Genomic DNA, 18112 nt, shown 5'->3' on the forward strand with positions numbered 1-18112 from the left:
AAAATATGACACTACAGCTAAGAATGGATATTTTGGACCCAGTTCCAAAACAGAATACAGTTTAAAATAATAAAGCCACTATCCTGCTTAAGAAATAACTCAGAACGCCATTGAGTATTTTAAAAGTAGCAAAACATTGTCCATATTATTATGCCTTGTTATAAGTGAATTAGAAATTACGGTTCATTAAAATAACCCAATTTTTTAAAAGACTTCCCTTTGTAGGGCACATTTCATAATTTCATCTATAAATTCTCATAATAGCAATACTAAGATAACTGAGCAAGAAGAATTGCAATAACGCTTCCACGAGGTATATGTAGGAGAAATTTTCAAACCATGGTCATGGTTATAGAAGTTCTAGAACAGGTTTTTGAGGAATTTTCTACTCATGAACTCATGGAAGACCTCAAACTTTCATCCTGTTACCTATGGTTACCTATGGTTATTACTACCATGTGAAAGTGATTGGGAATATTATCTGAATATTTGGCCTGTCTTATTTTAGTATGTTCTTCCATTCTACATCTCATTTCCATCTATTCCAGCTGAATATCTCTGTTTTCTTTCTAGTAATAGTAGGGACTATGAAAGACTTGAACTGTTTTGGCAGCCAGCTTTAGGATGGATGAGGACAAATTGAAGTCTTGATGAAGCCTAATCAGAAATCAAATAAACCATATAGAATGTCTGTCTCTCTGTGTGTGTGTCTGTCTGTCTGTCTATCTATCTATTTTGTCTTTTAATGACCCCGTAATCCCTTACAGGGTGGAGCTGGGGCAACTGAATGGAACTGAGTGTTTACTGGCCAGATGCCCTTCCTGTCGCCAATGCAAAGTTCACAGCAGATGTGCCCAGACAGAGAAATATCTGCCGCTACCTAGGATCGAACTCACAGCCTCCTGATTGTGAGGCGAGAGCTCCACCTCTAGGCCACTGCACCATTCTTCTATCTGTCTGTCTGTCTGTCTGTCTGTCTGTCTCATCATCTTTCTCTCTCTCACTCTTTCAGCATGTGTGACTATATAAATACATCCTACTAATTTTAACTAGTTTTTGACCTATAATCACCATAGAGTCAGGAACTTTTGTTGATAAGCGATGCGGTCATTTAGTGAATGATGCTCAACTTCCCAACCATTTTGCCATAAATGACTTATGGGGTTATTTAGTGAATTTGGCCTTCCCCATCGACTTTGCTTGTCAGAAGCCCCCTGGGGAGTTATTAATGGTGATCATGCAATGCAGGACACTGCAACTGTCATAAATACTTGCTGGGTCCCAAATGGCCAAATTGTGATCATGTGTTCTGCCCCAGCTACGGACCTCAAAGAACGCAGCACACACAAAGCCCGTACAAACCTTAGTTTACTAATTAAGGACTACTAATGAGCTTTCTTAGTAGTTGTTCGAACACAAGTACAGTTTAAATCAGTCTTTTCTGAACAAGGGCTGTTAATTTGACTTCATTAACAGTCGACAAGAATCCAAAGAATAATAACTCAATTCTGAGGCACAGTTTCAGATAACCATAATCTTACTGTGGTTGGCAGAATGCCCAGAAGCAATTTGCAGGAAAACTGACAACAGATAAACAAGAGCCGAATCAAACGTTTCTGGAATCAAGACGCGAAGGAATATGAATGAAGTTGTTTCCTGCAAATTGCATCAGTCGTCGTCCTTCCTTAAATAGGCTAGGGGAGTGGCCAATTAGCCCCAAGCCTTACTCTCGAGGAGACCTCCTCCTGAGGAGCCACTCCTGCCTTTTAACAGCTCTGCGCGCTCGTGGATCGAGAAGAGGTTCCTCCTCTTCTTCCTCTTCACTTATGGGAGCTTCTGGAGGTTCTGAAGGCCCTGGCTGAATCCCCACCTCTGGCACCACATCTTCTCCAGCCTCCTCATTGTCTGACTCAAGCGCCAGCTGCACAGGCTGCTGGCGCAGCACCACACCAGCCTCCTCGCTGTTGGAATCAGCTACTAACTATACAGGCTGCTGACGGGCCACAACATCACGTGACCATAGAGGCGCTGCAACAGTTATAAGCCCAAGGACCAATTATCAGTCACTTTTTCAGCAACATCATAACTCTGAACAGTGGTTAAATGAATGGTCATAAATTGAGGATTTCCTGTAATTCAGAGGAAAACTTGTGGCTAAAAGGAAGGCTAATAATACTAATAACAGTATAATTGCTTCATTTCCTGTGACTAATGGAAGAATCTGTCAATTATCTGGCAAGTGGAAAAAAAGGACAATCCCTGCAGTTGTAGGGTTTAGACCTAGGTCTTAGAAATGTTTATGAATGGAATAAACCATTTATTCCATGGTTCAGCTTCACCGCTCTAACCACCGTTTCAGCTGGCATGCATATTTCCATCTTGTCTGAAGTAGTATTAAATTCCACTGGATTTTTCAATCAATTCAATTGATATAACTGGAATACAAATACACACATATATGCATACACATACATATCCTACACACACAGACACATTATATGAAATGTTCATGAGTAAGGCTGGTTAGTAGGGCTCTTAATAAACTGCTTTTTAAAAAAGAAATTCCTTCCTTTTTTTCCCATCTAGTATTTTAGTCCCTTCACTCAGGTGTCCTAAACATTAGATGGCATTCAACATGCTTTTCGGGAATAATCTACTTTTGGATGCATAGCCCTCTTAATGCAGTTATATGTAACATATATTCCCCTCTCAAAGTTCAAATTGCACCAGCAAATAAAATTTATGCAAGCTAACATAGGCCCCTCATTCAAATTATATTTCCATGGTACTTTGGTACCATCTCATCCTCCTCTCTTAACAATAGGCCAGATTTGTACTAACACATAATTACCAGTTCTTTGAGAAATTTACAAACTCTGGCAGACATTTTAAGGTTTCTGAGCTTGAAGCTGCTTATCTTTTGGTTTCATAAGCACCTTATTTAGGAAATCATGGTTGACAAACATGTCAAGGACATATGATTCTGATTAGTTACAAATTTTCTTTCATGTTATGTTTGACATTTACACTGTTTCAGTCCTGTGTTAGCTCTATTTCCAGACAGAGTGAAAAAATATGCTATATAATTTCAGTGTGGGCTTGTGTCAAAGTCATGCTGTTTTATTGTGAATCTCATGTAAATGTTAATTTCACCAGGTTATGTTTGCAGTGGAAAATCATTTACACTTCTCTAGTCAAAAGCAGGATTGATAAGCAGAAAATATCCCCCCTCAAAGCAAATAGCCTATGTCAACAGGAATATTTTATTTCTTATTTTTAAAATACTCAAATACAATTATTTTAGAGGCAAGGAACATATGTAGGTGCAAATGTAAAGCCAAAGTTTACAATATCTAAGTAACAGAACAATCTAACAATTGCAGGTTTGAAGTAAATGTGCTTGAACAATTTGACTTTTGAAATGTTCAATAGAAACTGATCTGATCAGAGCACAACTTTTGAAATAATGGATATATTCACTTCTGTGAACTTTGCACTGCACTTCTTAACTAAAAATGCTTTTATATCTCTGTTCTTGGGATAAAATTGAGGCAAACTATATTAAAATGCATATTTGTAATATATCTAAAGATATATTACAAGATTAGATATCTTTTTTTTTGCCTAATTAGCATGTGTACAATAATGAAACAAGCTGGAATTAGATTAGGGTTCTAAATGTAGCCATAACCCCACAGTTCAGAGTCCGAAATTGTACTGTCACAGATGGAACAGGATGTACAGTCCCAATTTCCTGGTCAACCAGATGATAACTTGGTCATGCAAATGAAACCAAAGTGGTAACAAAGCTATGATTTAAAATACCTTCCAAAATAGGATACCTGAAATGTGCTTAATTGGTTTCTGAAATGTGTCATTTGTGTGAAAAACAGTACCCTTCACATCTGCAAAAGTGGAGGGGGTTGTGTCACATAGATCACAATCTTTTCTTCCTTTTCTGCTCAGTCAAGAACATCAAACCAAACCAATCTAACCTGTTCACTTCTATAGAAGAGAAAGCAAAGAATGTAATATCTGGGTTTATGTTTATATTTTTAATCTTGAGGTAGTCTAGGACAATCCATGGGGTAATCAAAAACGTTCATCAGAATCTGGAGTTTTTGTCAAAATTATGAAAGGTGCATTGTGGTGTCAGAGAACAAACTGTTATTTAATTATGCAGCATTATTATGCACAGCCCCAAAGGGTGGTCTTGTGTCATGACTTCACAATGTGCATTTCTTCATTTGCTCCCACCCAGTTACTCTTTTCCAGATGCACATGGATGCAAACAATTCTCTTTACTGCCACTCTTAATAAACATGGGAAAAAATCTGCCAGTTTTACAAACATTTTCTGTCCTAGGAAATTCATCCCAGTTCCATGTCTGTTCGAAAGTTATTTGCAAAAAGTTGAAAAATAAGCATTTTGTGCGCCTTTTTCACATATGAATGATTTTGTGCACAGCAGAAACTTGCAACAACTTTTACACATATCCTTCCTTAGCAATTTTTAAAAAAAAGAAAAATAGTGGTTTCTGAGCCAGAAATAGATGTGCATTGTTAATCCACAGTGTGTTCTAGGCCTGCTTTTATCAAGGAACAAGCATAATGGAAATAAATATATTTTCAGTCAGTTCAAACCAGCTCTGGAGTTCAGAGATCCTACACAATGTCTTCAATATGTGTTTACAAACATATGGTAAAATCATAAGAATTTGGACCTGCTTTCAAACCAACCATTTCCCATCCTTGTATTGAAGTTTCCCTGTTTGAATATATTACATTTTCGGTCAAGTTCTATCAATGCAGATAACCCCTACATCAAATCATTCTTATTGCCTTCCTCCATCATGGTTTATGTGTGATATTGTTGCAGATGAAATAATGTAGTGATTTCAAATGCTTGCTCATTTTCATTTCATCATCTTTGTGTTGGCCTGAATTGCTTTTCAACTGAAAATAGTGTAGCAGATTCTAAAATGTTTGTGAGACCCCACAATAAAAAGACATTTTTGCTTCATATGGTTGCTAGCCATTTGCCAACAGTTGTACTGTTTCTATTTCCTTTTGCCAAAAAGCCATTGTTAATGCCAGTTATTTTTTTTATAGGACAGTATTGTTTGCTGGATACAAGTTTTATAGGCTTTTTCTTTTGGTACCACCTTGAAAACCTATTCTAGATTTCATTTCATTGCCTTTCCTAGATTATTTCTCTCAAGCTTCAGTTCCCAATCCTAACATTTTAATGTCAACTTTTGGCAACCCTATTTATTTGTTAGCTGTATTAGAAATACAAGTCAGGCTAAGCAGATGTCCTGTTTTTCATTCTTACCTGGATTAACATTTAGCAAGTTTAGCTGAAGGGTATTCAAGCTGCTATCCTTATTTTAGCCATATGACTCTTCATAAACATCTGATTTTGAGAAAATAATATACACATATTCAGTGTCAAGAATTAGGACCATTCACAGGATGCAGCATAGAAGATTTATTCAAGCCAGTACACAGAATCTGGTCAACTAAAGTTCAATACTATTTGGCCCCAGATAAGGGTCAATGGAATTCATGAGCAGTTGGTCTTGGAGTGCTTATGCAATGCAATGACTCCAAACTGATGACGTGCTTAACTCCATCCCCCTAGCTCCGCCTGCTCTTCTACTTTACATACAATTGCATGCACACATTTGATTTATCATTTGTTTTTATCTGTGTGACTCACACCAAATCAATATTTAAACATCCAATAAAATTTTATGATGTTGGCTGAAAAGAAAAACTACAAGTTTCCCTTCTTGGTTGGTGGAGTATTAGCTAATTAGATAAATTAGTTTTATATGTAGTTGTATTATTTGGATTTACAAATTATTTCAAGAAATAGTAGCTGAACAACATAGGACTGATTCATTTCACAGAATTGTGAAAGTACTCTCTCTTAGTTCCCAGTCAGAGGGTTGTCTACTTCATCTGACATTGACAGAAATGTCATCTGCTCACTAGTAAACATCTCTGCTCTGGTGTTTAGAAATGGGGTGACTTTTTAAACTGGTTTCAACGTCTTTATTCCACCTGAACCTAACCTAACAGTAGAATCTAACTGCTTCTGTGATCATCCCCCCCACCATGCAGATTTCATATCCAGGCTTATATGTTGATTAGTAAATTGATTGTATCATGAGGCCTTGGGTAAAATGTAGTAGAAAACTATATTGAACAAATCATGGGGTTTTATTTTAAATAAAACAAGAGGGGAGAATGAGAAAGAAAGGGAGAAGGCAGTGTGTAAATACAATATTTGTTGTCAATGTGATAAAATCTGATTCATTAGGCAAACTGTAAAACTGATGTTCAGAATTATCAAAATAAAATAAAATCCCCCATGTTGATCACATTTCTTGAGGATAGCCTTTCAAATTTTCTCTGTTCTCCTCTTTTTTGGCCCTTCCCTCTGCATATATGGAGTTTGTTTTTTCTATCATCTGCATGGGCTTAGTTTGTTTGTTTGTTTCTTTGCTTGTTTGTTTAGCAGAAATGGTCCGTTGACTATTCAGATGACTCCGGGCAGTTAATAACAACAAAATAGCATAAAATAAAAACTATCCATAAACTATAAGGTGCTTTTCAAAAGGCAACTTTCGAAAACATTTCACTTCTCATCCAAGAAGCTTCTTCAGTTCAGGTTATTTTAATGAGGAATCCATAAAAAATAATAATGTTAACGATAACAATGATGACGATGATGATGAAATAACCCATAAAATAATGAGCCTTAGTTCAATCATATTTTTTCTTCTTGGAGACAAAATACGTACTTCAAATCTCTATAAATGTGTTAAGCATTTCAACAGGTTTCAAAATCAGATCTCAGTCTAACGATTCTGTGATTTTCCTGCTTAGCTAAATGTAACTATTCAAGATTGATTTTTTCTTATGCTAGTACTGTTATGTATTGAATATATGTGTGTGTGTGTGTGTGTGTGTGTGTGTGTTAAGCCCTGCTAAAGTGAAACTAACCTTTAGATGACCCTAACTGTTAACTCCAACTGTTTTGGAGGGAAACTTAGAACATTCATATTTGGGAGGGCTTTTTCAAGTACTATGATTGGTTAAGCATAAATAACAGGCATTTGCCTGCTATTCCTCAGTTCCAGTTTTGAGTCAATAAATGTTGTTGTAGCTATGCTGGTCTGCTTGCCTTCGTCACCACTATTGTGTAGTGGGCTTCAGTAGGCAAGAACCAGACCAGCACAGCTACAACAACATTTATTGACTCAAAACTGGAACTGAGGAACAGCAAGCAAATGCCTGTTATTTATACTCTAGGCCCACAGGGCCTTAACCAATCATAATTCTTGAAAAAGCCCACCCAAATATGAATGTATCACATTTCCCTCCAAAACAGTTGGAGTTAACAGTTAGGGTCATCTAAAGGTTAGTTTCACTTTAGCAGGGCTTAACACAACTATATATATTCAATACATAACAAATACAGTATTTAGAGACAATTGGAAATAATACATACTTTTGACCTCACCATGATTTTTAATAATGTTGATTTAATGCAAAAATGTATGAAACATTTTGATCAACAACAGTTTTAACCAGAAAAAATAGGAAACTTACTGTTATATTGAGGACTTTTCATTTGTAAATGGGTTAAGTTGGAAAGAAAATTTTCACAGCCCTTTATACTTTGGAGTGAGCCTTAATTTCAGGTCATAAACCACTTACTATATTTATAATAGATAGATTTTTATTCTGCTTGAGTCTATCACAGTGTAGTTAACAGAAAATACATTTCCTATTCTGGGATGACTGTCCAGGTAATGTCTATGCATGTCTATTTAGGATTTCATCTTACACAATGTAACAACGTCTCTTTTATTTTCCACATAAGAAAGTCAGAATATTTTGGATATACACAGGGAGTATTTAAAACAAGCTGATTTTCATATGAAGCCAAATTCTACTACCTAATTGTATTATGATCTTGTTATATGAACATGTATACTGAACATGTATACTTTCTATTGAGGAAACATTTTTTTGAGTTTGACCTAGAGTCATTGTGTATCAAATTCCTGTGAGATCAACCTGTAATACCCTTTTTTCCTAAAGTAATATGCTTGCTTCTCTAAAACTATTGTTTTCAAAGACAGGTTTGTTTTGAATGATGGTTCCACTGAATACATGGCAGTGGTAGAAAATGTATTCAATATATTTCTGCTTATATAAATGTCCTTTTAAAAAAAAAGAAGAAAAAGTTTCAAAATTGCTGGCAATATTTGTGGTTTTAGTTTTTTTATTCAGCGGGCTTTGGGATGCTTTTTTTTTTAAAAAAAAATGAAGAAACAACAACAAAAGAGTTGTAAGAAGCAGGTTAATTACAACGTAAGGTCCAACATCTTTATATATATACAACGTTGTCTGTTCTTTAAAACAATTATTCCCCTTGAAAATATAAAACCAGTTTTTCTGACTTGCAAAGTTTTTGCAGTCTATCATTTAAATTACTTAAATAAAGGGAGCCTTAGTACTCCCAAAAGCTGAGAATATAACACCCTCCATGCATATTAGCTTGATCTTCTTGACAGACCAGAAAACTGTTTGTGTGTGCCAATTAAAACAAAAATGGATCCCTAGTGGCTTGTTCTTCACACAACTTCTGAAGACTGTTATCATTGTTTGCTGGGGTAACTCAGGATAGGGCTGCTATCCAAAGTAAACAAACTTTTCAAAACTTTCTTGACAGATGGGGGTTACACACGCATTTTAATAAGAAAGTTGCCAAAGCAACATTTTTTTCCTTTGACAATGAGCATATATTTACTTAACATCTAGTAACTTTGGGGGATACAAGGCAGATACATTCTCACAAAATGTTTTAACTATCAGCATTTTTTCCCCTCTGCTTTGAAAACTCAAGTTAAGGATGTTTTTCCTCACGCTGATATTTTAGCTATGTTTTTTTTAAAGATGTCAACTAGGTTCGACTTGTCAGAAGGAATTATTGGAAGTTACCAAAGCAAGGTTGTTGTAAGAGACATTCTCCTTAAAAATGTAATTGGTATGGTTGTCATAAACACCTTTAATTTAGCATAATTCATTGGATAAACTAGATCAGATAATGAAATTGGGTAGAGACATTGGAGTTGAAAAGGATTTACCTGATTCACTTTAATTATGTATCCAGAAAATGAGAACTAACTTCATTATTGTGTGTATACTATATGTGTGTGTGTATTGTATATCTTTCTCCCCTCCCTCTGTATATTTATTTAATATAAACATGATTAAAACATGGATTTATTGAGGTTGAACAGAATGCATACTGCTCCCAACAATACATACACTTTTGACATGTTTTCAAAAAATGCCAAATCCCTGTCTGCGTTTTAATTTCATTGAAATGTAATTCAAACCGAATTAATTAAGGAATAAGAAATCTTGAAACCAACTTAATTGACTATGCATATTGAAACTATTTTAATCAGAACCCATTTTTATTCTTCAAATTTTGTTGGAATTATTTTTGCATGAATTCATTTTTCAGCTATAATTTGGGGAAAAGCAGACTTTCTTTTTTAATCCACTTTAAGAAGAAAATGTGAGAGCTATATTGTGAAAAGCAAGTTGTGGTTGCCTTGACTAGTTAAGGTATGTATTATTATTACCAATTATTACAATTGGTACGTATCTGCCAATTCAGCATCCAGAGAAATACTTTTTTTTAAAAAAAACCTGATTTTTAAAAGCATATTTGAAAAGCACATCTGAAAACTAATTTTAAATCAAGAATAATTAAACTACCAACTTGGAATCACAAATTCTAATTATTACTAGATGACAATAATACAATTAAAATAATTTTTGCCATTATCTAATAATCATCTGAATTTTTGCAACCCAGTCACAGCAGCAATAGTAGAATATGTGACAATATAATATGCAAATAAATAAATAAAACCTTTCCTTGAGTTAAACTTCATTAAGTTCTCAGTTTGACAAGGAAGAAATTCACCCAATAAATATTAGGAAGAATGATTCTCTGCAGCACGTGGAGAGAAAATATAACACCATTTTTTCCAATGAGATTCTTATCATAGATTCTGGGACAGAAAAATAGTTATACTGTCTCATATTTCTCCACCAAATAATTTCTAAAAGGATGTGCTCCTAATATGTAATATTGGATACACCTATTGTTTTTATATCCTACTTGTGAATTTTTCCACAGACGTGTTTAGTATGGAAAAAACAATACGATGATACTGTAAGTAGATATGTTTCTATGTTCAAAAAATGAATTAAAATCTATCATGTGATGAACTTTTTTTTTAACTCTCTTTTCCTGAGATGAAACAGAGAAGAAAGGAAGGAAAAACAGAACTAGTACCTGGGCACCTAACATTGCAACCATAGAAACCACAATTTGTTTCTTCTCCCCAACTCCATGCTTCACTTAATTTTATTGGGATTAGTTATTTTCTTTATTTAAAAAAAAATTGCAAGGAAAGCCAGAGTGCTATTGATCAAAATGCTTGCCTCAGACATAAGAATCTTCTGGATATTTTTTAAAATATTAAATGAGATGAGAACTGCAGACCAATGGTCTGTTTAGAAGTGTGTCCAGCTGCCTACAAAAATGACAGAGGTAAACTGAGGGGATAAAGGTAAAACATATTTTTAATCTTCATTGAGGAAGCAAAAGAAATGTTGGAGCAATCAAGAAAGTCCACTGAAAAATATCACTGATTAGTTTCAAAATGTTACATGCAAGAGTGCATGCTTTTCTTCTGTGCCTCTATCTTTTCTCTCTTTTTTGGGGGGGGGCATATTTAAAATAAAAAGAGACAGAATATAATAAAGAGGTACCACTGAGAAAACCACTAATCCAAACTGAGGCAGTGTTATGAATCAAGTTTGCCAATATGTATCAACTATTTCATATCAGTTTGTGAATAGATGATGCAACTTCATGTAACTGATTCACAAATAAGAAAGATATCCGTGCTCTTCTTGCCAAGATTTCAAGAGCTTTTCAGAAAATGGGGGGGAAAAGGAATATCTGGTACATTAGGATCTGGTACATTTCATTTATTTGGACCTCAAATTGGCATAGCGAATCAGTAACGGAGGGTAAAGGAATCTTCACTCAAAATCCCCCGTTTGAATGGATGCCGAAACTGTAATGAAAAGGCTGTGTATTGTCCTTTATCCCTTATATGAAGTCTGCTGCTGAAATCTCTTAATTCATTATGCCTTTATATTAGAATGAATGCTTGGAAATGATAGAATGCAAGAACATGGAAGTATTTTTAAAGCTATTAAATCAAAAAGAGTGCAAAAAAAAAATAAATCTGCTTTTCCTGGACACATTTGCAAATTTCCATTCGTATATCTCTAGTTCCTAAGTTTCTTATTGGTGCTTGATAAGAAAGACGTTCAAACTTGCCTTAATATGAAGAGGTGTTTTTTTTTTTAAAAAAAAAATAACAATAACATTATTTAGGGCTGTGACTGTAGATTGTTCAGGCAAAATCTGACATAATTTCCCCCTGAACTCTTTCCAAAGGTCTTAAAATGATATTGTTAGTAGTGTAAATATGATTTAAACTATTATTTCAGCTACTTTTTTCATCAGTGCATCTAAATAGGAAATATATAGAAGAGCCTATAAAAACTGCATTTTAACTGAATCAAAGTCAAATTTTTGGTAGTGCTTGTCAGAGATGGAGAAAAAGAAAGTCAGTTGCTGAGAGTAATTAAGAAGTGGATGCATTTAAACTGTAGAGAGCAGTAGCAGTCTTCTTGAAACCGTCTAGTAACTCCTGAAGATTATGAGAAAAGGACTTGTTTGAGATACAGACAGTATTTTAAATGAATTACCGGTAACTTTTCCCTGTTCTGTGATCTACTTTTGCTGTTATAGTCATACATCGCCAATTATATACAATGATTACAAACAACACATTAAAACAAACACTTTCAAAATGAATGTTGCTTTGCTTGTTAGCACTGAAGTGGCTTTTTTACATATCATAAGGATACATATTTTTATGCAATACTGAAATACTTGTATTTTAATAAAGCTTGAATTTAGTCAATGGAAGAGTGAACTAAGTTACATCTCTCTTAAGCCTTCAAAATAAACTCACTAATTATGTTTTGTTTTTACTTTCAAAACTCCAAAATTTATAGTAATAATTTAAGTGATATTTGCACTGGAAGATACGAACTAGACTGGATTGACCATTGCATTTAATCTAATTCATGTATCTCTCTCTTTCTGTTTCTGTTTCTGTCTGTCTCTCTGTCTCTCCCTCTCTCCATTATACTAACAGTATTAAATGAAATATTTGAAAATCTCCCAAAATGGTAATGTGTAAACTTGAAGTGTGAGAGATATGATCCACCAGCTAGTTACCTTTGCATTATTGGTGAGCCCAGAAAACTCATGGAAATGGTCCTATCCCCTTAAAAACATCTTTTATCTTACAGAATCACAGTCCCAAACAAGAATTAAATGCTTATTATATGTGCATTTCTCAAGTTCATTAAATATAGTGGCATTATAAAATTGTGTGACTAACATCCACTTTCCTCTAGTTTAAAATACACAATGTATGTGAACCCCTGTCTTATCAACAACTGCTTTTAAAATTTATGTAATTTTGGAAGTTGGCATAATTGAGTAGAATAGGGCAATATTTTCTGCCTAGGAATATTAGGTATGTGTACTGTATATCTATGTTAATTGTTGAAAATTACTTGAAAAGCCACAAGTCCACAGGAGCATGTTAAGAGCCTAAGTTATGAAAGGAAGATATTAGGGAGGAATCAAAAGTTATGCCACTAAATAGTTCATTTTTATTTGATGTGGAAGTATATTAAGATTGATACATGATTTTTCAATGTGATATTAATACATCTTTTACTTACAATTCCACTTGAGGGGGAAAATGCACCAACTGAAAGATCAAATGAGGGAACATATGTATTTACACCATAAGACAGTTTCGTTGAATTTATATTTTGTTAGCTTTTCCTATGTATTTGAATAAACAAGTTGTCATTCAAATAACACTGATGATATTCAACTCAACTAGGTAGAAAATAGAATTGATATTGTTAATATTTATTCTAATTATATGTTGCTAACAGAACTCAATGTATGTTTGACAAATCTATATTCCTAATATATATTTTTTAGTTGTGTGTTGTTATACATGAAATAAATAGAATATATTTCTTATAAAAAAATAAAGATGCTCCTGCCAATTTGTCAAGCAGAAATAAATATGAGCAAAATATTTGTCTGAGGGTTTTACACATCTTGTATAGTCATCCACATGCTGAGGCAACCATATTCTGACATCAGTCCCAAGTTTTCATAGTCTTTAAGGAACAATGAGATTCTTTATTGTATCTGATACAAAAGATTAACCTGGACACCTCTTTCTATATATAAATAAAAAAGACCCACTATCTCATAATAATGTGTGAATAAACTTGGTCAGATTAATTCTGTCAGTTTTATCCAAATCTTTTTTGTTTCTTTAAAGTCACTGTTTCCCTCAATGAGTTTGCCTCCAAAATTTGCTATATACAATATTCACTGCCATTGCATTCTTGTCATTTTGATGTTCTACTAGTACAGTATTTGAATGTTCTTCTGTGATGACAAGTATTCGAATATTTGCTTTTATTACTATTTAAGTCTGTCCACTATTTTCTGCTTTTTCTTTACGTAAGAGTTGGACTTGAGATCATTTCAAGTTAAGAGCATAATCCAATTTTGCACAAATATTTTGTGCAGCAGAACTTTTCTGTCTAATGTGTCACTCTGGCCTGCAAACTCTGTTATAGATGATCTCTTGAGAGATCATAAAAAGAAGGCCAGTCAAAATCCTCCATGTTCTACTAATTAAAATACTTTTGGCAATGGGAAAAGTTGATGGGATACTACCAGTATTTTAAACATGAGTAGGAATATGACTTGTGCTTGGTATAAGACATATTCCTACTTACATGTTAGTACTAAATATTGTATGGGCTTTTAATAATATGTACTTCATTATTCGTCATATGAAACTTCACTACAATGAAGCAATTAGGGAAACAGATATAAATATTCAGTATAAGAAATTCAGACCATCATCCATGTTCATTTTAAGCATCATTTTAAATTTCTAGGACAAGCCTAAGATAGAATATTCCATTTTTCCTAGAAATGTTGTTTTAGATGAAAATCAGTGCCACACCAATCTCAAAGGCAGCTTGTTCTAAAATGTTATTTGAGCAAATAGTATCAAGCAGACCAGCTGCCCAGATCAGTATGGACTGACATAATCTGCCAATCATGCAAGCTGTCCTGGAGCAAACACTTTAAAAAAATTGAATTTGCCTTATATTGATATTTTTTTTTATTTATGCATACATTTGCTGAATTTTAAGTAAAGAAATGTCACAGTAGCTTTTGTTGTGAAATACTTAATAGTTTGAAATAACAGAACAAGCTTTTTTGCTGACTTTAATTTTTATTTACAGAAGAGTTTCTGAGATGAATTACACTGAAATAAAATGATGTAGCAAACGGTTTGCTGATATGTCATTTTCTCATTGTAAGGTCACAACAGTTTCAGGAAATGAGGTCCTTCTTCAATCAGATATTGACTTCATCATATTGGACTGGTTCCGTGCTATCAAAAACACAATTGACAGATTGGTATGCATTTGTTTTAGATTTTGCTTTTATTAATCGTGCAGTAATTTAAGGGGTTCATATGATTTTGCAGCAAGTCAAGTTAAAAATGCATCTCCCCCATTCCCTTTGAATCAAGAAAAATACCTACATGCATCTGCTATTTAAAAGTGCTTCTGAACTAAATTATAATTTGAATAGTTTTTTGAAAAAGAAGGATGTATCTTTTTTGAAATTATGATGATTAAATATGTTATAAGGTAAACATTTATTAACAAATGCCATTTAACTTTCTCTTTTTATGTCATTTATATTATACAGGCTTTGAGAGGACTATTAGTATGGTTGAATTCTTTGTCTATTATTTTCCTGTTAATTTGATTGAATAATATCAGTAAACATCTGACTGCTGTCCCTGCCTCCCTGCCTCCCTCCCTCCCTCCCTTCTCTCTTTCTCTAACAGGTCTGTTTTTTTTTTTTTGATAATTGCTTCCCCCACCCAATTTCAAATTAGATTTTTTCTTAGGTGGTTTTCACCATCCCTATTATACATTTAATATTTCACCCCTCCTTAATTATGCTAAAACTTTTTGGGAGGATGTGTATCATTTTGGCTTGTGAGCAGAGACATCCTTCTTGCATGTTTAATTAGATCTTGTCCAGACTGGCTTGATGACATTTCAGTGTATTTTTTTTTTTTTAATTTGATTTATATGCCGCCCTTCTCCGGAGACTCAGGGCGGCTTACAGTGCGTTAAGCAATAGCCTTCATACTTTTGTATATTTATACAAAGTCAGCTTATTGCCCCCACAAACTGGGTCCTCATAATATAGGCACTTCTTTTAAAAAACTAATAAACAATTGAATGGGATATAAATGGTAAAGCTCTATAATATGAAAGTGCTATAGCATGCTGTAAGATGATAATTTTTCAAGACTTTAAATGATGTCTATCAGAAGCTGGCAGAACAATCTGACATTTAACAAGTTCAGTTGCTTGAATATTCCACTGACACAACATACTAAATTTGCAATTCTATATATCTTTACCTGAGAATGAGGCTTTGTGAACTAAGTGTCTGATAGTCTATCAGCTTATGCTGCTAATACATCCACTAAAATGATCTCTAAAAAGGGGATATAATATATTTGCTTTTCTTTAATGAATATATGAAACTTTCCTATAACAATAAAAGAAGCAAATGAGATGCTTATTGCACATAATGGTATCTTTCTGTTCCTCTAATACTGATTAGAACAACATAAATGTGTCAAAGATACTATTGTGGCTTCAGAAATACATAGATCCAAAATTAAAAATAAAAATTTTCATCTTATATTCTTATTTTAAATTTCTTCACAGGATTGTTGTGATGAAATAACAGAGTTTATCTGTAAATACGAATCTTCTTACTTTCAATTAATTTACAGTATATGTGAACACATAGACATCCAATGCTAACCAAGATTATGTCAAAATAATGAAATGTGATTTGTGACATCATAATGTATGCACTTCCTTTTCATCTTTACACTACAGTGTCCAAAAGGAAGAACTTCGATCACAATAAACATTTCATTTCTTGTTCTCCCTTACCCCCACTTCCTACCACCTAACAGAGACAGAACCAATTGCAATGTAATAATCTTAAAACACATTTAATCAATTCATTAAATTCATTTATAGCCTTGTCCTAAGCCTAGTGTTAGAAGTATACTAGGTTTCATAGATTTATATGCACATAAATATAAATGAAGTTGTAACTGTAAGACCTAGAATAAATTCAGGTATCAGTTAACATAAATAAAATATGAAAATAATTTCTAGTTAAAAGCATAACTAAAAATTCAGTTGAAGTTAAGGTCCTTTCCAATGAGTTCAAAGGATGGAATCAGGTAAGTTGATGAAGCATGCAATCTCTATGTTCATGGAAATGGATTTTTCAAATACGTAACATTACTGAATTGTGTTCCATTTAAACCATGCACTTAAACCTAAAGTTTTTGAATTGATCTGTGTTTTCAAACAAAAGTATGCAATATATCAGTGCCCAGTATACTTTCATGTCTGATTTTCATCTGTAGAATTAAAAGCAATTTTAAGTTACCTTTTTATGTGCTGTTTGAAATACTTTGTACAGTGGCTTCTTTAGATGAAATTTTCTTTTACCACGTACAAAAAGTTGCTTTGTTTTGCTTTGTTTGCTTTTGTTTTGTTTTCTAAATTTTTCTTACTTTCATTGATTTACACAAAATTTTTCTAAGGATATTTTCTATCATTTTTATCTTTCTAGCCTAAAGAGAAGAGTTACATATCAAAGAACAATGAGCTGAAAATTCAGAGATCTTCTAGTTCTGAATTACTGGGTGTTCATGCCGACAGTAAGGAACCAAAAACAGAAAATAGAAAGTCTTTAAGTAAGTAAAATTATTTTAGGTAATGAAAAGTTATACAGAACCTTCTGTTAGTAAGATACAGTGTTCTATCTTGACTTTTAGACCCTCCAATGTTTTTTTTCCCCCAAATTCTTTAGTTGTGACGGCTCTTGAAGAAGGGAAATGGGACCAGAAATTTATGGAGGGTGGAGTGATTAAAAATTCATGGCTTGCATTCAATGTGTGTTGGGTGCCAATTATGTTGGGTGCAGCATTAATGCATCATTAGGGAGCATGCATCAATTTGTGAATTCCTGATGCATCAGCACTGAATCCAAAATAAACATGGCACCAATCTTGTTTAGTCTAACAGTGATAACATTGTTATACATACAAAATTAGCAATATTTTGGAGGACTATATGTCATCTCCCAGGTTCAGATGCAACATGTCATTAAATAGCAGGGGAACACCCTGCCTTCCTATCTTTTTCCTGGGTTTCCTGGAGAGATTTAGTTATCAGTTGTGGAAAACAGGATGCTGGATGCATGGCCTGATCCAGCAAAGCCTTTGTTATATTCTTAAAGATATAGAGCTTTACATATAAATGAAGTTATGACAGAAACAGTTTGAAGTATTTGGAAACATTGCTGATTGTTTACAAGATAATGATCTCTGTATCAATATGTAAAAAAAAATCCAGCTGGTTTATTTCACAAACATTGAATGCCACCTTAAGCATAGATTCTGGGGAGTTCACAAAGAAGCAGTAAAAAGCAAAGAATAAAAATGTAAGTAGCATAAAATCAACAAAAAGCCATAAAAATAAATGTAAGCTCAACATACATTTAAACACCCACTGAGCAGTAGTGTTGCACCATCCTACCCAACCATCTAAACTCAATAAAGCTGGTGAAAAAGATACCCTTGCACTGATGATGTTACCTTGTTTGGGTAATGAAATGTCTGCAAGAAAACAATCAAGCTCAGAGAGCACTGAGGATCCCTCATTTCAATCATGAGCTACAAATA

General features: G+C 33.7%; 1 protein-coding gene across 2 annotated transcripts in view; it reads left to right on the plus strand.

Annotated features, from left to right (window-relative positions):
• ARHGAP15 (Rho GTPase activating protein 15) overlaps window positions 1-18112 on the plus strand; it is a 466518-nt gene that overhangs the window by 235475 nt on the left and 212931 nt on the right. For both annotated transcript variants that reach the window (XM_034424600.3, XM_087881819.1), the window contains 2 exons: window positions 14629-14727; window positions 16999-17122. In XM_034424600.3, the coding sequence (XP_034280491.2) occupies window positions 14629-14727; window positions 16999-17122 (223 nt within the window). The remainder of the gene's footprint in view (window positions 1-14628; window positions 14728-16998; window positions 17123-18112) is intronic.

This window comes from Pantherophis guttatus, chromosome 1, assembly GCF_059756535.1.
Source record: "Pantherophis guttatus breed Tessera chromosome 1, ASM5975653v1, whole genome shotgun sequence".
In the NCBI taxonomy this organism is placed as follows: domain Eukaryota; kingdom Metazoa; phylum Chordata; class Lepidosauria; order Squamata; family Colubridae; genus Pantherophis; species Pantherophis guttatus.